The sequence below is a fragment of the Polypterus senegalus genome, chromosome 12 (genome assembly GCF_016835505.1).
Source record: "Polypterus senegalus isolate Bchr_013 chromosome 12, ASM1683550v1, whole genome shotgun sequence".
Classification (NCBI taxonomy): Eukaryota; Metazoa; Chordata; class Cladistia; order Polypteriformes; family Polypteridae; genus Polypterus; species Polypterus senegalus.
Genome location: NC_053165.1, coordinates 60,098,027 through 60,119,633, shown reverse-complemented (window position 1 = coordinate 60,119,633; position 21,607 = coordinate 60,098,027). Strand labels below are relative to the sequence as shown.

At 39.9% G+C, this 21,607-nt stretch overlaps 2 protein-coding genes across 7 annotated transcripts in view; both read left to right on the top strand.

The window, feature by feature from the left end:
- rsph14 (radial spoke head 14 homolog) overlaps positions 1–4,501 on the top strand; it is a 133,168-nt gene extending 128,667 nt beyond the window's left edge. Inside the window, exons 5-6 of the mRNA XM_039771690.1 lie at positions 1,560–1,696; positions 4,073–4,501. Coding sequence (XP_039627624.1) covers positions 1,560–1,696; positions 4,073–4,311 — 376 coding nt within the window. The 3' untranslated portion in view covers positions 4,312–4,501. The remainder of the gene's footprint in view (positions 1–1,559; positions 1,697–4,072) is intronic.
- A 3,095-nt stretch (positions 4,502–7,596) lies between these two features.
- depdc5 (DEP domain containing 5, GATOR1 subcomplex subunit) overlaps positions 7,597–21,607 on the top strand; it is a 70,087-nt gene continuing 56,076 nt past the window's right edge. For 3 of the 6 annotated variants that reach the window (XM_039771685.1, XM_039771687.1, XM_039771682.1), the window contains exons 1-4: positions 7,601–7,856; positions 14,353–14,438; positions 15,835–15,960; positions 20,301–20,388. In XM_039771685.1, coding sequence (XP_039627619.1) covers positions 15,903–15,960; positions 20,301–20,388 — 146 coding nt within the window. In that variant the 5' untranslated portion in view covers positions 7,601–7,856; positions 14,353–14,438; positions 15,835–15,902. Of the gene's footprint in view, positions 7,857–14,352; positions 14,439–15,834; positions 15,961–20,300; positions 20,389–21,607 lie in introns of all 6 variants that reach the window. The other 3 variants (XM_039771684.1, XM_039771686.1, XM_039771688.1) reach the window with 2 other exon arrangements.

The following is a 21,607-nucleotide window of genomic DNA, read 5'->3' as shown; positions in this document are numbered from 1 at the left end:
CTACAGTTAATTTAGTAAATTTGACAGCCTTAGCAGCAGCTCTAGCAGGACTACACCATGCTAACATAATGAGTCTTCAGCCTTGACTTAAATTCTGAGACAAATGGGACCTCTCTAATATTTGTGGGTAGGTGTTTTGTCTTGGTAGAGTAATATTTTACTCTACTTTCCCCTTTTGTAATTTTTTATTATGTAGCATGCATGTAGAATGCCTCAAATCTCACAGACTTACCACTGTTTATAAGGTATTGTACCATAAAACTTCTCCCCACGTTCCCTTCTAAATTTATAACCTCAGGCAATTAGGTGTAGTAAAAAACAAGCAGGAGTGAAGTTACACTTTAAATAATGTATTATTGATAATATTCATAAGTAATAACAATAAGCAAAGTACATTTGAATACTGGCAACCATACAACCTAATAAATGCTGATGTGTAGTTTCAGGCTGCACACAGACTTGTTAGTTACTTAAAATGTCTCAAGTTAAGTCCTCATTTTGTGGTCAGCTTTCTTCGGAACAGGCTGCATGCCTGTCTCAATATGGCTGCCGAGCTGTGCTCTTCATTGTCTTATCCTTTTCAGTTCATGGTGTGTGAGATTCTCTTTCAGCAGATGTTTGTATCAGAGAGAAAGAGATAGGTAGGGGTAAAGCAAGCAAATGTATAGATTCTCTATCCAAACCCTAGAGCCAATAGGGTGTAATGGTACTTACAGGCTACTGATACAAGCCAATTGCAATCAGCCATACTTTATACCAATGGGGCACAGAATACCTTCACACCTGACCCCAAAACCATTTGTTGAGCTAATGTTTGCCAGCTAGGCATTCTGGCTTTCCTGTGGGGGTTGATTGAGAGAGTCCTGCAGAGAATCACTTGCAAAACTGGTTTGAGGCACATTCCCCCAAAACCTGTCATAAAAGTGTAAAGAGACTCAGTCCTAAAAGGGGGTGATGGTACTTAACCATACAAATAAAGACATATAAAATATTTATCAACTTGTATGCAAAATTTCACACCACAACAGTAGGCCATTCCAGATTCGGGTGCCCTATAGCTGAAGGCTCTGTGTGCCATTCTAGTTTGATTTATTCTTGAAATCTGAATGCATTTTTATATCTTAAAATGCATTAGGGCATCTTAAAATAGACCTGCTTTTTGAGAGATCTCAAAATAGATGTTTACTCTGAACTATCTGAAATTCTTTTATAGTTTCACAGTGCAAAACAGGTGTGGATTTGTGCATGTGTGTGCCTTGTACTAAACTGGCATTCCATCCAGAACTGGCTCAGCCTTTCATCTGATACTGACTGCAATATCAAACTTGGGTTCAGAATATAGACAAAGAGATCAACTACACTTCAGGATAAATGTGAAATATGTTTCTGTCCTTTTTAAGGAATCTAGGAATAGACAAGACATCGGAAGATTTTCAGAGATAGTTATTTTGAAATACGGCAAACCACTTTGCAGATAAAATTTAAATGGGTGAAGTAAGCCAATTAAGGAGGGAGAATACTATTAATATTTGATCTTGTGGTTGTTTCTTTATTTTCAGTGTTCCTTTGGAGGGCAAAAATGAGGTGTGTAAGCAGAACATCATTCCTATCCTGGTTCGGCTCCTAAAAGACAAGCACCCAGAGGTGGCAGCCAAAGCTGCAGGCTCTTTGATGATTGCCACCATCACAACACAAGGTAAGACATAATTTTAATTCTGTTTAATTGTGTGCTGTCCAAAGATATTACTCACTTTGCAATCTCTATTCTCAGTTCTTTTTGCCCTTTCACAATCCATGCAGAAGTAAAACTGAAATGGCTTGTAAAGATTCAAAAATGAAGATTTCTATTGTAAAGAATACTAAACTGTGTAGATGTCATTTTAAATCCAACGATTACATTCTGTTAAGTACACGAAATCTTGAAAAGCTCACAATAGGATGTATTTTCACTTACCTTACCCAGAATTTATGTATCATCCATGAGTTTGCTGCAAACAGTTGTGCTGCTGGCTAGCCACAGAATCTAAAATTGTAACTATTGTGACAGACGACCAGGGACCTTGCCCCACCGGGACGCCTAGAGCAGGGAAAGACCAGGAGAGGAACAATATCTCCCCTGGGCACAAGAGGGCAGCCCCGTGGTTTCCATCAAGGAAAATTGATATGGAGCTAGGATGCTAAACCCCGTGGGGGTCCGTGGCCACCCTCAGGGGGCGCCTGGATGGATCCTGAGCCTTGGAGGACAGCACTTCCGCCACACCAGGAAGTGCGGCCGCTCCAGGAACTGTGTGCTTCCAGGTGCAAGGGCACACCAGGAAGTGCTGCCGGAAGACCATCTCAGAGCATAGACATAGAATTACTAGACGCCGCATGACCAGCAGCATCGTACGTGAACGTCGCTGCCATATTGCGAGTGGCACTGCTGTGGAATGAAGTAATGAATAATGTGCTGCTTGGGATTGTTGTATGCTTATTATTATTATATAATTGCCATTATTAGTGCATAAATGGATATAAATAATTGCATGTAAACGATTTGCCAAAATCTGTTGTATGTAAACGATACTGTTTTAAACGTCATTGTTTTTTCATCAGAAAACCCAGCACTTTTGCCACTCGCAATAGGGCGGACATGCTGACGTATTGTGTTGACTGGACAACACAGTGAATGTGGCGTCTATCTATATATGTCTATGTCTCAGAGCACCTGGAGCACATCTGTGGTGTTATTAAAGGGACCGCCTCATTCCATTCGAGGAGCCAGAGTCGGGAGGAGGAAGACGGAGCTTGCGAGGGAGGAGCGGAGGCAGCCAAAGAGAGGAAAAGGACAGAGTAGTCGTGTGTGAGTTGGTGGAACCAAACTGTAAATAAGTCTAAATAAACACGTGTGTTGTGGACATTGGTGTCGTGTCTGTCTGTGACCAGGCTATCTTTTACACTATGTTGGATGTCAGCACCAGCCTTAAAGAGTTTGACTCCTACTTTGTGAAAAGTGATTCAAACACTATGAAAATGTTCTGAAATGGTTCATTTTCAGTCAAAGCTCACTATAAAAATTTTGATGGCTCCAATATTTTATTTCCTTACAGTATGTTAGTCACCTGGTTGCTTATAGCTTCATACGCTCTTTATAAGAGTGCTTAGCAGAGTTTAAGGTCCAGTTTTCATGTTCACAGCCCCACTATGACACAAACTCATAATACATCATATCTGGCACAGCAGTGATCAATCTGCCATGATTTCTGGTCATTTAAGGAACATTCATCTTTAAAGACGAGTGCCTGCATTTCAGCTTTGGGCTAGTTTTGTATCATTAAAGCTCTTGGCATCCTTTTCATCTTTGGCACACAGTTTTTTTTTTATGTTTATTTTGACCACTGCCTTTGTTTAATCCTTCCAGATTAGTTCTTGCCTGATAATAAAGTGGTATTGCTAATTGTACCAGACCTTTGGTGAGCTGTTCTTCACTACTGCATACACAAAGATCTGATGTTAACCTTGATATTGAGGCTCATGATGAGTCATTCCTAACATCAGACGAATACACATCTAAAGACAATTCATCACAACAGGGCTGATCTTAATTTTCAATGGCAAACAGCATCAATTAGTTCGATCCGTTTGGAAACAATCTGTGATTTTATGTCTGCATTCAGTTTGGCCTGGAAACTGTCACAGAGCTCACTGGTATCAAGAGCATTCTATCTGTTTTATAAAATATAATGAGACAGATCAGTGTTGGTGTGTACTTAGTACTCTGATATATAATGGGGCATTCATGGTATGTTCAGAGTTCTGCTCAGCAGTTTGGTAGGTGGAGTCCTTTTGTTTCTTGTAAGTGAAAACTTGAAGGATGCCCTTAGCATTTATTTTTTAACAGTCCTGCTGCTTGTCAAGTAATGGAAAGTAAAATTTGGGTCTGGGTGGTTTGTTCTTTAAGAGCAACTTGTTAAATAATAGATGGAAAACTCTGTGATTTTAACTCTCTGTATCAATCCAGTGAGGCAGTCATTTCTGCAGCAAAACCTGCACTGTTTTCTCATTGCCTGTTTTTATTTGTTTATTTACACAGGGAAGTATGCAGCCTTGAAAGCAACAGCTATCCCACCATTGCTGCAGCTGGTTTCCAGTCCTGTTACTGAGGTCAGTCTCAATGCCATTAAAGCCATCACCACGCTGGCAGAAGCCCCCGAGGGCCGCCGGGAGCTGCTGAAGCACGTCACTGTTCTGGAAAGCAAGCAGAATCACTCCAGCGAGATCATCAGAAGGGCAGCAGGCACAGCTGTTCGGGTCATAACATGGAAGCCATAATTACTTTTATATTTTACTAGAGCGCCGTTGGGTTGTTTGGTACTTAAAGTACTTTAGGTCTGTCCTTGTGCTCATCCTTTTAATTTGGTATTTGGTACACTGTAATGAATCAAACATGGGACTCGAACAGGTGCTTGAACATGTATCTTCTATACAACTGCTTGGGATAAATAAAGTACTATCTATTCTATATATTGTCTTGAAGAAGACATTAAGGTGACTCTTTGATGTGGGATATTTTGGGCTTTTTTTAAATATATGAATTATTGTCAAATCTGAACTGCATGGCCCCTCATCAGAGTTCCTTACACATTTCTAGTGATCAGACACTAGAATATTGTCACTGATGGTGTCAAATGGTGAGGATTTATAACATAGATTAAAATAAGTGAGGCTTATTCGATAATTTGTTTGTCACTGTGTAAATTAAGAAGACTAAACTTCTGTGATGGTGGATGTTAAGAGAAGATATGACAGTAAAGGTGGATATGGAGCAGAGAATATATTTTCAGTGAAGAATAAATTTGAAGAAAGACGACGAGGATGATGGGCAAAGTAAATATTGTGAAAAATTTGTCCAAATAAATTTTTGCTTTCTTATCTTTCATGGTTTTAAAAAATATAAAATTAAAAGTTAACTTTTGTGCACATTCCTATCTTGCATGCATGGCATTCTTTAGACATACCAAATACATGTGTCAGTTTAAGTGGCATCTTTATACTGGCCTTGTGTGAGTGGTGGTGGTTGCATAGGTGTAGACTGCGATGCACTGGTGCCTCATCCAGGATTTCCTCACAGCTTGTACCTGATGCTACAAGCCATTGATTTATCACAACTCTGGATAAGAAAATGGATGAGCAAATCTAAATAAAACTTTAAATAAAGTCCCTTTTCCATCAACACTGATGATCCTGATGACGCATCCTTTAAAGGTAGAAGGGTGAAGGTAGAGACAGTTGGAGCTCTCCTATGAGCACTTTATCGTTAGTATGCATGTACCAGGGGTTGATTCTGTATGCATACTGTATACATGCAAGTGCCCACCACACGATAACACAAAGCATTTCATGCGCTACATAGTTTATGACGGGGTTTGAGAAAATCTAGTAGATTAAATATTCATTTTAGATGAAGTTTAGTTTAGTTTACGATGTTCTACTTTAATGACAAACTACAAGAATAAAGTCAACATGTCGACTTTAATCTCGAGATAAACGGCGAGAATAAAGTGGAAATGTCAACTTCATTCTCGACATAAGCTTAGCAGCACTACACAGACTGCACAGACAGACACTGAGAACAAAGATTGTCACTTCCTGATGCCCTCTTTCTGATATCTGATAGGCTGGTTCTATGAGTATTTTTTTTTATTTTATCAGTCCTCCTCTCGCCTGCCCACCTCTCCATATTCCTTGCTACTGTAATTAAACTGCTCCGCCCCTGCTATTACCATGTACACCCCCCACTTGAAAGCCAACCTCCTCATACTCTTTTCTTGTGAACTACGCTCCGCCTCGTCCCTGCTATTAGCTTTAGCACCTAGGCAACTTGCGATCCTACCTCTAAAATATTTGCCCAACTGCCCGCTCGTCCCTTACCATCTCTGCAGATCATTAGATCTACGGCTGTCATCTCACAAGCTCATGCGAGATGACAGCCGGGCGCTCAACTAAATTAGCCGGGCGTAGCACCCGGCTAAAAGACGCTAGGGAGAACACTGCAGCTGAGATGTGATATGATAAATATTAAATAAATTGGGTTGTGCACTGACTTACAAATTTCTGGCAGTTAATGAAAGTCTTCATGGCAGCTTTTGGCCTGCAAATCTGTATGAAATCTCAAGATCACTTCATAAATCAGCTGGCTGCTGCTCTCATACCCAGAAATGTATGATTTAAAGAACTGTGATAAAAAATTAAAACTTTCAATTTTACTGTGTTTTAAGAATGAACCACCTGCTTTATCCTAACACTCTGAAAGTGTCTTAAAATTGACCATGTTGATATGCATCAATATCAGCTTTATTACGGGTATGAAATGGCTCTGAAACATTAAGATTCTACTTAATTATTGAAAAAGGAAGACCAAAATGAACCTGCAAGAAGTAGAACTGGACATTAGAGCATCAGGGAAAGCCCAGTCACTTGAATCTGAACTTGGCCATGACATAAACTCTGTCCAGGGTTTATGAAAGCACAGTGTATTAAGTGAGTTGGACAACAAATGACAAGACTGGACAAACTCAGTTCTGAACTTTCCTGCATGTTTAAACATTTTAAAATAAGGTATTGTTACACATAAATAAAATAAAAACTGTTAACATACTGCGTATGTCTCCATTACAGGGATATTTTTTGCTTAAGATTTCAGAATGTTTTACAATTTATCTTTGTGTTTATTGCTAATTCTGTATTTTTATTTTTATATTTCTGCTGACTTTTTCTGAGTAAATGATGAGTGTACTGGCTTCCATTCAGCCAGGGAAAGACCCTCACCACAATATCTCTTATGCTGTTCCTTGTAACTTGAATTTAGTGAATTTAAGAAACCGGAAGTACAGTACTCTAAAAGCAGATTAATGTCCCGCATGAATAACATGTTAGACAAGATAGATAGATTGATACTTTATTAATAAGCTATAATGCTCAAGTAAAAGAGTGACGCTTTTATTATGCTGCGGTATACAGCAATGATGGGTTAAGGGGCTGTTTTCTAGAACCGCTTCCACAGCTTTTATTTATGAATCCATGTCTTCCATTCCATGTCGCCGATGAGAACGCTCCTTTGTCATCATCCACAGTAGTGTACTACCGTAAGCACGTGGTTTTTGCATTATGGAAAACTCCTTTACGTGCACATTTGAAGAGATGGAATGTATCATTTAAAGGGTCCATTGAATGAGAATTTAGGGTTTTGCGAGTCTTTAGAACACCCTGGTCTGCGCTTGCCACGAATCGCATGAATGTATTGTTCACTGTAATATCCGTTACCCAAAAAGCAAACAACAAAAAAGCGCACTACATTTCCCATAGTCCACATCGCGCGGGGCTGCTTTTTTCTTGTGTAAGTAGATTCTTCTTCGTATCCTCGCGTTTGATTTTATTCACTTGGAGAATAGTTTTCAAACTTTTTTTTATATCTAGACTCGTTACAATGTACACCATTTACCTCTTGGCTTGCCGATCTCTATCTCTCTACGAACGGTCTACCCGGTCCTCGTTTTTTGTTACACCAGTTCGCCGGAAATTACACCAGTCGCGAAGCTTCACACGCCTGCGTAGTGTGACCTCCTTGCTAGTCAGTGCAGTAAGGAACTGCTGTTAGTAAACAAGCTACAGGAGAAGGAAGGGTTTGTTGAAAATGTAGGACAATGTCTGTTTTGACTGCTTTCCTGTACGCATCATGAAACTTTCAGATAATGCTGTGTCGGGCATATCTTCGTTCAAGTTCTAGCACTTTGTCGGCGGGTATTTGGAGCAAATTGAGGAAAAACAAAACTCATCAAAACGTATAGTCGTTTGTCCCGACAGGTCCGTCAGTCGAGGTGGGTGGCATGTTTACTAAAGCGACCGTTATAGTAAATGAAGGCTCTTTGTGATACACCTTCTAGTTTAAAATATGTTCAGGGACTTTGCTTTTACTTCTGCTAAATGTGAAAAAGCGAGGAGGAGAAAGAGTATTAATTTAACTTTATATCTGTGGCTGTTTTAGGCTATTGTTGATTTGAACTCGGCTCTAACGCATTAAAACGGACATGGTGTTTAACGACACAAAACTTTGAATGCTGGTGTGGAATGAAAGCGTCGAGTCCACTACCTGGTCGGGATTTCCACTGTTTCACCTGAAGGCTGCGTTGTGAGCACGACCTTCTGCACCTTTGCAACCTGCTTTTTTAGTATCGAGGGTGTTCGCTACATATAGGAGTCAGTCCACGTGAAATCAACAGAAGCTTCCCGACCAACCGTCTCCGATTTGCTTCATGCTTACTGAAAAAAATGTCCTTGTACCCACAAACGAATGCGTGACAAACGTGTATTTTCATAATTTTTTGAGAAATTGAGGCTTTAAAAAAGGGAATTTTTGTCCCAATTTATTGAAAAGCGAGTGCCACTTGACAAATGACAATGTTCCATAGGTCATGACTTTTGAACTGTTAATACCTTGTAAGTGAAGTATTCTCGTGTTGTTTCTCTTTACTGTCTTTAACATCCAAATAATTGGTTAATAGTTGCTAATTTATGGCTTGCTGAAAATTTTGTAAAACTTTCTTTTGTGCCTTTGAGATATAGGCGTGAATTTGTTTTTTCACTTTTAATCTCTCATAAATCAGATGGGCACCTAGTTGTTAAAGAGGAACTGGCCATCAAAATCTGAAAGATCTAATGTGGTTTAGTGTAGAGCTACAGAAGGCCACTCTGAAGCATACATTCATTTTATTAATAATACAGCCTTCAGCAAGCCATAAATTAGAAACTGTGAACCAATTATTTTAGATGCTAAAGGCAGCAAGAACAATTTGAGAAAACGTCATGCATTTAGCATTAAAAGTTCAAAAGTTTTATTTTATGGAATATTGCCATTTGTTTAATAGCACTCACTTTCAAGAAAATAAGGACTAAAATCCCCTTATAAAGTCTCCATATCTCAGAAACTGAGCATAGAAAAATGATCATTTTGCATGCTAGTTATTGGATACAGTGACATATTTGGCAAATGTGAAATAAGTTGGAGATGGTCAGTCAGGAACTTTTACTAAACTGTATTGGTTTGACATGTGCTAAGTCATATGGCATCAGGCTTTATTGTGTGAGGTGTTATTTCTGAGCTCTAGTCAGAGCATTGCTGTTAATACAGTACAGTGCTCTTGTAATGGAATACTCCACCCAAATGCTGTATACAATGCAAGTTAATGAAAAAAGTCCATTAAAAAAAAGGAGTAAAAATCTTGTAAAACATGTATCACATTATCCACATGTCAATTATCCAGTCATAAGCTAAACCTGTACAGAATGTATGCATTTGTCGGGTAAAATATTGTTTAATGGTTTCTTTCATTGAACATCATAAATAGCAATGTAATTTCCTCTTTATGATATGTGAAGTAACCATTAAATAATATTTTTGAAAAAATGTGTTTTGCATGTTTTGGGCATACGACTTGAGAAATGACATGTGATTGCTTTTTACATCTTTTTCATTTTATGACATTGTCGCCATTGGCTTCTTTTATTTACATATACAGTCAAAGTAAAAAGTATGTGAACCCTTTTGGATTATCTGGTTTACTGCATGAATTGGTCATAAAAAGTGATCTGATCTTCATCTAGATGATATACTTTATTAATCCCAAGGGGAAATTCACATAATCCAGCAGCAATATACTGATACAAAAAAACAATATTAAATTAAAGAGTAATAAAAATGCAGGTAAAAACAGACAATAACTTTGTATAATGTTAACGTTTACCCCGCCGGGTGGAATTGAAGAGTCGCATAGTGTGGGGTCTCCTCGGTCTGTCAGCGGAGCAGGATGGTGACGGCACTCTGTCACTGAAGCTGCTCCTCTGCCTGGAGATGACACTGTTCAGTGGATGCAGTGGATTCTCCATGATTGACAGGAGCCTGCTCAGCGCCCGTCACTCAGCCACAGATGTCAAACTGTCCAGCTCCGTGCCTACAATAGAGCCTGCCTTCCTCACCAGTTTGTCCAGGTGTGTGGCGTCTTTCATCTTTATGCTGCCTCCCCATCACACCACCGCGTAGAAGAGGGCACTCGCCACAACCATCTGGTAGAACATCTGCAGCATCTTATTGCAGCTGTTGAAGGACACCAGCCTTCTAAGGAAGTATTGTCGGCTCTGATCTTTCTTACACAGAGCATCGGTATTGGCAGTCCAGTCCAATTTATCATCCAGCTGCACTCCCAGGTATATATATGTCTGTACCCTCTGCACACAGTCTCCTCTGATAATCACAGGGTCCATGAGGGGCCTGGTCCTCCTAAAATCCACCACCAGTTCCTTGGTCTTGCTGGCGTTCAGGTGTAAATGGTTTGAGTCACACCATTTAACAAAGTCTTTGATTTGCTTCCTATACTCCTCCTCCTGCCCACTCCTGATGCAGCCCACAATAGCAGTGTCGTCAGTGAACTTTTGCACATGGCAGGACTCCAAATCGTATTGGAAGTCTGATGTATGTTGGCTGAACAGGACCGGAGAAAGTACAGTCCTCTGCGGCGCTCCTGTGCTGCTGACCACAATGTCAGACCTGCAGTTCCCGAGACACACATACTGAGGTCTGTCAGTAAGATACTCAATGAGCCATGCCACCAGGTGTGAATCTACTCCCATCTCAGTCAGCTTGTCCCTAAGGAGCAGAGGCGGGATGGTGTTGAAGGCGCTAGAGAAGTCCAAAAACATAATTCTTACAGCACCACTGCCTCTGTCCAAGTGGGAGAGGGATCGGTGTAGCATATAGATGATGGCATCCTCCGCTCCCACCTTCTCTTGGTATGCGAACTGCAGAGGATCGAGGGCATGGCGCACCTGTGGCCTCAGGTGGTGAAGCAGCAGCTGCTCCATGGTCTTCATCACATGTGACGTCAGAGCAACAGGCCGGAAGTCATTCATCTCACTAGGACGTGATAACTTTGGGACTGTGGTGATACAAGATGTTTTCCAAAGCCTCGGGACTCTCCCCTGTTCCAGGCTCAGGTTGAAGATGCGCTGTAGAGGACTCCCCAGTTCCAGCGCACAGACCTTCAGCAGTCATGGCGATACTCCATCTTCGCTGGCACGAAGTCTCCTCAGCTCTCTGTTCACCTGCACTGCTGTAATTGTGGGTGGGGATGTCTCACCTATGCTGGTATCAGCAGAAGGATAGGTGGAGGGTGCAGTACTCCGTGGTGAGAGTGGGTTAGGGTGGTCAAACCTGTTAAAGAAGTTGTTCATTTGGTTTGCTCTCTCCACGCTCTCTCGACGGTGGCACCCCGCTTCGAGCTGCAGCCAGTGATGATCTTCATCCCATCCCACACTTCCTTCATGCTGTTATTCTGCAACATCTGCTCCAGCTCTCTCCTGTACTGCTCTTTCGCCGCCCTGAGATGGACTCGGAGTTCCTTCTGCACGCGGTTGAGCTCATGCTGATCACTACCTTTAAAAGCCCTTTTCTTCTGGTTCAAAATGCCCTCGATGTCACTTGTAAACCATGGCTTGTTGTTAGAATAGCAGCGTACTGTTCTTACTGGAACTACAATGTCCATACAGAAGTTGATGTAATTAGTTGTGCAGTCAACAGCCTCTTCAATGTTCTCACTATGTGACCCCTGCAGTATATCCCAGTCGGTAGTTCCAAAGCAGTCTTTTAAGAGCCTGCTCTGCCTCAGGGGACCACTTCCTTAATGAGCGTGTAGTTGTAGGTAGCGCCTTCACTCTTGGTTTGTAGTGAGGCTGAAGCAGATTCAGGTTATGATCTGCTTTCCCAAGCGCTGGCAGCGGGGTGGCGCTGTATGCGTCTTTAACGTTTGCATACAGCAGGTCAATAGTCCTGTTTCCCCGGGTGTTACAGTCCACATACCGGGAGAAGGCAAGCAGGTAATGTTTTGTCCAGCGTCACTTGGTTAACGTCTCCAGCGATTATCACAAACGCCTTGGGGTGCTGCATTTATAACTTATTAACTGCGGAATGGATGACGTCACTGGCTATCTCTGCGTTTGCTCAAGGGGGGATGTAAACAATAACAACAATGACGTGTCCAAATTCTCTGGGCAAGTAATAGGGATGCAAACTTACGGCCAACGGTTCGATGTCCCTGCAGCCAGTGGAGATTTTAACGTTTACATGTCCAGAGTTGCACCATCTTGTATTGACATAGAGAGCGACACACCCTCCTTTCTTCTTAGCACTGGTATTTGCGTCTCTGTCTGCTCTGTGCTAAACCCGGGTAGCTCCACGTTAGCATCTGGGATGGTAGTTGTTAGCCACGTTTCACTAAAACACAGCAAACTGCATTCTGTGTAGATCCTGACATTTTTCACCAGCGTGGCTAGTTCGTCGATCTTATTTGGTAGTGAGTTCACATTTCCCAGGATCACAGAAGGCACCGAAGGCTTGTAGCACCACTTTCTTGGTAGTCGCTTGGCTTTTATTTTAGCACCGGCTCTGCTGCCCCCGATAGCACATTCTTAGCTTGTCAGGTAAATAGGGAACCACACCGGCACGGGCATTCTTCTCAGCGCTTGAAGTTGACTACTTGAATAGACGAGTCTTGGTGTGTAAAAATCCATCTCTCAAGTAGTAAAAAGTGTTCAAGGAACGAGTCCACATAAAAGAAAGTGGTAGGAGTTAACAGTAAAATAAAGAAAAATGGAGAAAAAGGTAGAAAGATAAAAGACTTTAAAGATAAAGTCATACACAGAGCTCCTGGAAAGGCTGCCACTTGCGTCGGCGCTTGAGTCAGTCTAAGTCACAGGTACTGATATACACAATGAGCTTAAGCCAATGACACACAATAAATTCTACTCTTTGATGTCTTTATTTTAAAAACGCATTCCACGTTCACAGTGGTAGTAGAAAAAGTAAGTGAACCTTGGGATTTAATAACTGGTTGACCCTCCTTTGGCAGCAATGACCTCAACCAGGCGCTTCCTGTAACTGCAGATCAGACCTGCACATCATGCAGGGGGAATTTGAGCCCATTCTTCCCTACAGAACTGCCTTAACTCTTCCGTATTGTGGCTCTCTTCAACTCATTCCACAACATCTCAATAGGATTGAGATCTGGGCTCTGACTGGGCCACTCCAAAAGGCGCAGTTTGTTCTTCTGAAGCCATTGTGCTGTGGATTTGCAGCAATATTTGAGGTCATTGTCCTGTTGCATCACCCAGCCTCTTCTGAGCTTAAGTTGATGTTGATGGACAGACACCCTCACATTATCCTGTAGAATTTGTTGATAAACCTGTGAATTCATTTTCCCCTCAATGATGGCAAGCTGCCCAGGCCTTGATGCAGCAAAGCAGGCCCAACTCATGATGTTTCCTCCACCATACTTTACTGTAGGGATGATGTTTTGATGTTGATATGCAGTGTCCGTTTCACGCCAAATGAAGTTCTGCTTGTTCCTCCCACATGTTTCAATTTTGGTTTCATCACTCCACAAAACATTTTCCCAGTACCGTTGTGTTGTGTCCCAAGGGCTCTTTCACAAACTTCAGGCGTTCAGCAATGTTCTTTTTTGATAGCAGCGGCTTCCTTCTTGGTGTCCTGCCATGGACTCCTTTCTTGTTCCCTGTTTTGCGTATAGTTGACTATGAACAGAGATGTTAGCCAGTTCTAATGACTTCTTCAAGTCCTTTGCTGTCACCCTAGGGTTCTTCTTTACCTCATTGCTGACTTTGCGTTGTGCTCTTGGGGTCATCTTGGCAGGGCGTCCACTTCTAGGCAGAGTAGCCAAAATACCAGATTGTCTCCATTTATAGACAACTTGCCTAACAGTAGACTGATGAATATCTAAAATCTTTGAGATGACTTTGTAACCCTTTCCAGCCTTATGTAGATGAACAATTCTCGATCATAGCTCTTCAGACAGCTCTTTGGTGCGAGGCGTGATTCCTATCTGGATATGCTTCTTGTCAAAAGCTCAAACTCAAACTTTATAGTGTTTTTGATCAATGAAAGCAGGTGTGCTAAATTCTGACTGCAATAAGCTTTTTTAAAAGTCATTAGCTTAGGGTTCATTTACTTTTTCCAACCTTCAGTTTCACAGTTTGAATGATTTATTCAATATGGTCAAAAATTCTTTGAAAATCTGTTTATCTTTAGTTATGTTCTGTGTTTGTTCATTATTGTGACTGACATGAAGATACAACCAGGTTTTATATGGGAATTAGACATAAATATAGATAATTCCTAGGGTTCACATACTTTTTACTTTGACTGTATACATATGGCCATAGAGTACATGAACAGGACATGGATGAATAATACAAGAATACCTTTACAGTACAAGTCATTATCAGTGGAACCTTTTCTTATGTCTTTAGGAGTGGATTAATAAGAGTTATGCTTAAGAAGAACTTGCAACTTAACTGTGAGGATTTTGGGGAAAGCCGAAGAGCTTCTGCCTCAGGTGAGTTATGCTTAAAATGTGCAATGGCCAAATTTGAAATCTTGAGACAGTGAACCATTCTGCTAAGAACATACAGGATGCATCTACTGAAGATGGGTGATCCTTATTTTACAAGAAGAGTACAATGTTGCTAGAGAGCTGAGAGAAGAGCCACTCTTTGTTATACTGTAGTATTTGAACTGTGAGGAAACAGGTTGATCTTTATTTATGTGATGGCACATACTTGCAGACTAGACCTTGCAGTGTTAAATATGGCTTCTGGTAAACCCCATAAAAAAAGTTGTACTCTCACATACCAGGGGAAACTAGCAAATTCACATTTTAGAAGACAGAAATAGGTGACTGTTTTCATGTGAAGTCATTTTAAGATGGGACGTGAGAGAAATGTTTAAAATTACTAGAGGGGAATGCCCCCCTGCTGTGAAAATGATCTGCTCAGCAAAAACACAAGGGCACAGGTTGAAGCCGATTAAGGGTAAACTAGCACCATATTGCGTCATGGTCAGACAAGAATTTCAGTGTAATCTGGACATGTGACAATATTACTGCTGCTAACCTTTAACCCAGAGTTGACTGCTGCTAATTTGTCAGTCGAAATGCAAATCAAAAGCATATGCAGCGCAACTATGGATAAAACCTGTGTCCTTCCCTCAAATCAAAAATGTATATCCTGGCCTATGGTGTTGCCATTCCTTCAGTCCTTTGCAGTTTAACCTGCTAGGTGACCTAAAAAATCAATTGGATCCTATTTCCCCTTACCTTTTAGCGTGCAGGAAAATTTTTTGGGAGAGCCCTCTCAGAATGTCCTCAACAGGGTAAAATATTCTAGAATGGGAAGTCATTTAAAAGGTTGGCAGATTGTGATAGCGCTTCTGTATCTGTGATGGTCTGTGAGGGTTTGGCAAATAATAGAAATAAAGTGGAGAGCAATCAGTTGCAGCAGACACAGATTTCATAGCTTTGACAAGTGTGGTGACCAATGGCCAGTGAAGCAGGACACTAGTGAAACTAAGAGATCCGCTAGTACAGACTCATCTGTTCTGCTCTGAAGACTGCAAGGAAACAGTTGGCTGATGCTGACTGAATTTTAGTAGCTGACCTCCAGACTGACAAAATTCCACTAGTCCAGTTCTCAAAAGAGCTACAAAAAAAAGCCCAATCTCAGCAAACAGTTCACCTTGTCCACTTCATAATGTATAGGGGGTCTTGTGAGTTTTCTATGCCCTCAATGGATGAGGCTTTACCAGTTTTTATGGAAAATTTCAACAAGTACCAAGCCAATTGGCTCTGAACCTCACTGACCTACCATGCTCGCATGGTATGAGCTGAGTAAGGATGTAATGTATATATGCAAGAAGTTGCACTTTCATTTCTTTTTATTGCTGCACTCTTACAGGTGTTGAAATTCCAGTGGCCTTCATGGAGTGGCACATGTAGGGCTTTTCAAGACTTTCAGCTATCATCATGAGGACCAACAAAGTGTATAAACTTGTCATCCACAAGAAAGGGTTTGGGGGAAGCGGTGAGTTAAAGCTAATCTTAGTGATTTGTGTCCTTGAAATGTTGCTGCCTGATAATAAATGACCTAAATTGGGGTCCCTGGAGGGCTTCAGTGGCTGCATTGTTTTTTATAGTTTGAAGTTTGTAAAAAAAAAAAAAAAAATTGATTTCATTCTGTTAAGATCAGGTCTTTCTTGCATTGTCTTTTTTTCCCTTCCAAAGATGTTGTCAATTGGTTTGTGGTTAAAAAAAGATCTGATATATTTAGTCCTTCATTTTTATTAAAATAGAATGTTTTTGATGAACGCAGACACAATTAAATGAGATACTTTAGATAGTGACCTGCTGTCTCTTTTTTGTCTTACTGCTAACAAAACCACATTGGAGTTAAGGCTAAAAATCATGTATGGGTTGGAAAGCTTAACAAGTTTGAGTTCATGAAAATGTTGCTTGAGCAGTAACTGATTCGGCAGCGATAATTGGCTTCTCATTAAGAAACTGGGTTAGAGCAAAAACCTGCAGCCACTGTGCGCCTTCAGGACCAAATCTGGGGGTCCCTCCGCTAAGCTCTGGCCTTTGATGGTGTAGTCTTTCTACTGTTTATTATAGACTATGTGCTGTAGTAGGTACGTTTACCCAGCATTATAAGCTTATCTTGTTGGGCTCATTGGAAAGGGTCTTCATACATGATTGACTACAGTATACCATAACCTGAGCCTTTCCTCTGCTGCATGCAAATTTAGTAATGCTAATCTTTTGCCACTTATTGTTTACTTACTAAAATAGGTCTATGTATACTCATAATAAAATTACTGTTCCTCTTTTATTTGCATGACTAAAATCACAAGATCATTCCAGATCCTTTAACTTTCCTCTGTGTGAGGTCTTAATCTTAGCTTATCCAGTCTTTCATTATTAGTAATTTGTGTTTTCACAGACAGAAAGCAGCCTTGTCATTAAGGCAGGTACAAGTCACACAATGTCATCCCTGATTTTCCTGTTGCACACACATTTTTTGTGATATTTGCTAATCAATTATATGAGTAGTTAGGAGGTGCATTCTTTGAGTTGTTGCAGGCACCTCAACATCTTTAAGCACGTGTGAAGTTATTGTCATAAATCCTTGCAGTGTGAGGAGATTTATTGAACAGTCATGAGCAACACCTAGCAATAGCATGAGAGGAAATCCAAAGGACAAGCTTGAGGCAACTGCAGTAACAACATCTGACATGAAAGTAATTGCACTCTGACAAGAGCAGGAATGGCTGTATGATGTCTCATCTGAAGTTGATTACATCCATCTCTTGTGGTGCCATTTTGGCAAAGTCACACGAAGAACAGTCACTTTTTGGGTGTTTTTGTGAGATGGGCATCACATTTGTGAACCTTGTCTGCATTTGATTGTGCAGTGTACATACCACAAATGTTGGTAAGAAAACTGAATGCAAGAAAGAATGCCAAATCATATAAGCATCAAAGTACTTTTTGGTATTTTGAAACTGGTGTAGTTTGATGTTGTATATTATCTAAAATTGGAAATAAAATCAAATTCTCAGAGGATCTGTACAAAAAATTTTCAAAACATGGCAGCATCTGATCAATAACATTTTGGAATAAGCATTTAAAATAAGGAAGTGGATTCTATCCCCTCTTTTTTATTTCTATTTATTTTTATTCATTTATTTACTTACATATGTTTACTATTATTAAAGGATTAGTCTACTGACCTAGCTCTCTTTTTCATGGGTGGCGGTCGATTTCTTTCGAACCTAGTTTTGTTAAGCTTGACTTGCACGTATGGAATGTAATCTGATTTTGATACAATTAATAAAATGTTATATTAAAAAAGAAGAAAGAAAGAAATTGGTGTAGTTTGAACACACACTTGCCCGACACTAATTTGATATATATCATCTGGTTTCCATCAGTATTTTGCTTTATTGAAAGTATTTAATTTGGCAGCCATGTAACGTTAGCCATTCCAAACACAACCACATCATGGATATGCATGGAAAACACAGTGCATTTCTTAGGGTGTTGTGTACAGCCGCCTCCTAAACACAGCAACTGTTAGGCAGTAAGGGAAAGGGGAAGACGTTTACAAGGACACTATGTGCTGTCAGTGTTTCATCAAATGATGTAACATTTTTCTATGAAAAGGGATGTGGCGGATTGAGGCCACCAATTTCAAAAGGTACTAATTTCATCTCATTTTTCTGTTTTGTATTTATAACCTTTTATCAGCCACATAAAAAGCAGCTGTTGGAAATTTGGCTTTTTACAGAAACTCAATAAATAAACAGTAATATAATGAAAGATAACAAGCCCCACCCAACACCCGAGTGAATAAAAAGAAATTAAAAGAAAAAGATACTGAGATTAACCACAAGGTATCATTGTCCAGAAAGATTTTTAATAACTGGTTTATCCAAGATTAGCAAAGCTTTAGACAACTGATTGTCCAAGTGACCAAAAGTTTTACTGTGAGCTGGATTCAGTTGAATCCTCCTAGCCACCATCTCTGACGCTGGCATCACTGAGGTGGCCCTCGGGAGGCCTGAGTCCTACCTATTGGGTAGATCCTACCGTGTGTCTTGGCATGGAGAAATGTCAGGAGTGCATGAAATGAGTATAGGGGTGCCCCAAGCATTGGTACTGGACCCTCTCTTCTTCTTCTTCATATATATCTCTTTGATACACCCTATCCTACAGTCCCATTGTTTCTCTTATCAGGTCTATGCTGATGATACACATTTATGCCTGTTGTTCCTGCCAGTGGACTGCATGGCATTAGCTAGAATCTCTGTATGTCTCTCTGATATTGCATTCTGGATGAAGGAACACCATCTCCAGCTCAACCTGACAAAGATGGACCCTTTTGTAAATGATTGGCAGAATTGCCAATTCTGCAATGTACTTTTTGACCAACAGATGTCTTCATTGATTCTGACATGTTAATCCTTGAAACAGTTGCTGAATACTACAAAGGAGAGAGTTTAATATAACGTTTTGCTATTAATGCATTTACAAAGGAGAGAGTTTAATATAACGTTTTGCTATTAATGCATTTACATGTCTGAGAAGCAGCAATGTTTGATCAGACAAGGTGTCTGGTCTGATTATAGAGATAATAAACCCTTTAATGCTAAGTTCTTTTAAGGTTGGATTGGTGGTGTCAATAGTGTGTTTACCTTAGACAAATAAACAAAAAAAAATGTACAAATGGTAGACCGTTATACCACCATTGTCCAGTAGCAATGGAGGTTATTATTGTTATGGTATTGTTTTCCCTCATTTTAAACTATGTTGTAAATACATTTTAATTTCAAAAAGTATCATTTGTTTCCAACAGTGGCCTTTAAAATATACAGAAATGTGTTATCTTTTTCCATGTAAACAACCAATTTAGCACCTTTTTTTATTTGAATGGCAGAAATTTACATTCAAACATACAGTTTAAATCATTAAATAACAAATAAATGCAAAGCTACAAGTTGTATAACTGCCTGTCAAAAATAATATGCAACAGAACAGTACAATAGACGTTTTAAAATCCTAACTCCTGTCTCAGGATGACCTGCATGATTATTTAATCTGGCTTTAATGCAGTTTGCTCTGTAATGGCAGCGTACCCAGCTGTAGTGAACCCGTGATTAGAGGGAATGCTAGTGGCGCAGACTGTTTTTTATATAATTTGACAGCTCATTACTTATACATGCTCCTTACGTCACTGCAGTAGAACTCTGGGGTACTCTTTTCAGAAGCATGCAGACTATCAACTTTTTGGTCGGAGATTGCATTGTCAGCGCAGCTGAGGTTGTCTTTATGTTGCTCAAAATAGTACCCATTTTCAGTGTCACTCCGCTTAATTATTGTTATCTAAGGTTACTAAAGGGGCGGCATCCTTTTTTCCCCCCCAAGGCATTTGTTGCAAGAAATATTAACTGTAAGTAAGGGCAAAACCTCTCCAGAAATTCTTCAGAAGAACTTTATTCAATTATGTTAATTATAGGTTCTTTACAGAGTTGCACAGTGTAGTTGCAACAATATTGGTTCCAATTGGTCTGTCCAAGTCCATCTTTTTTTGATACTTAAAGTTTTACTTGTTACTGCTTGATTGCCTTTTATCAGTGCAGGGTGCTCCTTTTTCAAGTGTTACCAAAAAAAAAAAAACACGACACAGGCCCTGGTAGGATCAGCAGTTAGGAAATATGTGAAAAGCAATTCCGCTCATACTGTGCTTTGTGTGTTAAATACATTTGTTATATTGACCATCTACGCTTCTTTGGACAGAAGTCCTTGCCACATGTCTGTTTGTTGTTGCTTAACTACATTATATGGGTATTTTTTTTGCTTCTGCAGATGATGAATTAATGGTAAACCCCAAGGTATTTCCTCAGATCATTCTTGGAGATATTGTTGAGATTGCCCACCCTAATGATGAATACAGGTAGGTGATGAATATATGCTGTTGCGAATTAGTACTGTAACAGTCAGCCATGTTTGTACTAATTGAAGCATTTTTTTTTAATATTTTGTATGAAATTGATCCACTGATTGCTACACTCACTTCAGCTAAAGTGCCTGCAGAGCCTGGGCAAAAACATTATTTTCAGCTATGCTTTTCTACTTCACTCAACATGAAAGTAAGATGCACAAGATGCCAGTGGCTCATGAATCAGTAACATACAGCAGAAAACAACTCAATTTAGATGTAGTTTAGAGAGATATGTGGTAAAGTAAAGCTAGCTTTAGTAGCCTTTTTTTTCCAGCATGCACTGATTACCAATTTATTACATACAAAAAATACACATTGCCTATTACTGTACTTGTCCCCTGTTCATACAGTTATCAAAAATGTGAATGTGTTGCTTAAATATTGCAGATCAGTAGATATTAGATCTGTACTCTGACTTGCTTGCTCCATCTCATTCTACAGAAGCTTGACTAAATTGGGAGACCACTATCTGAAAGTGAACTCCCGGCCATTGTCCTGAAGCTATTGTATGAGCTTCTGATTCTTGGGGCATAAAGTTGTCATGGTAAAAAAAAAAAAAAAATTGCTTATAAATAGGTGGGCTATTCTAGGAAGGGATATACCAGAACAATGTTCATATAGCACATTGATTTGATATATTACATTCTGATATACCACTTTTACTACCACAGTTGTACAGGGAATCCCTTTATGCAATATTAATAAGGGTCAAGAAAGGTCAACATATAATGGTTCTTGAAACATGCATGTCAATAGTTACTGTGTTTTTTGTGACAGAATGCCAAACAACTGAATATTTCATAAAAAAAGGTGTCAAGTACTATCTTGAGAAAAGAGGGCAAACTGGATCAAACCAGGGTAGAGAAAGAAGGGGAACACCCAGATGCATAACTGCATGAGAGGAAAAGGACATCAGTGTGTAGTTTGGCTACTTCATTAAATTCAAGCCAAATACCAGTGTAATCTTTAACACAGAACAATAGCTAACAATAGGCTGTTTTCACAAAAAACAATACCCATGAATAAGTGTCTGTCTGTTTAATTTTTCATCTTATAATAATATACAAGTACATTCCGAATGCTTGATATTCTGTTTGACACATTTTGGGGCATTGTTGTTAGCTCACAGCATGTGTTTTTTAGCTAGATGCATCTACACTTCCATGAGACG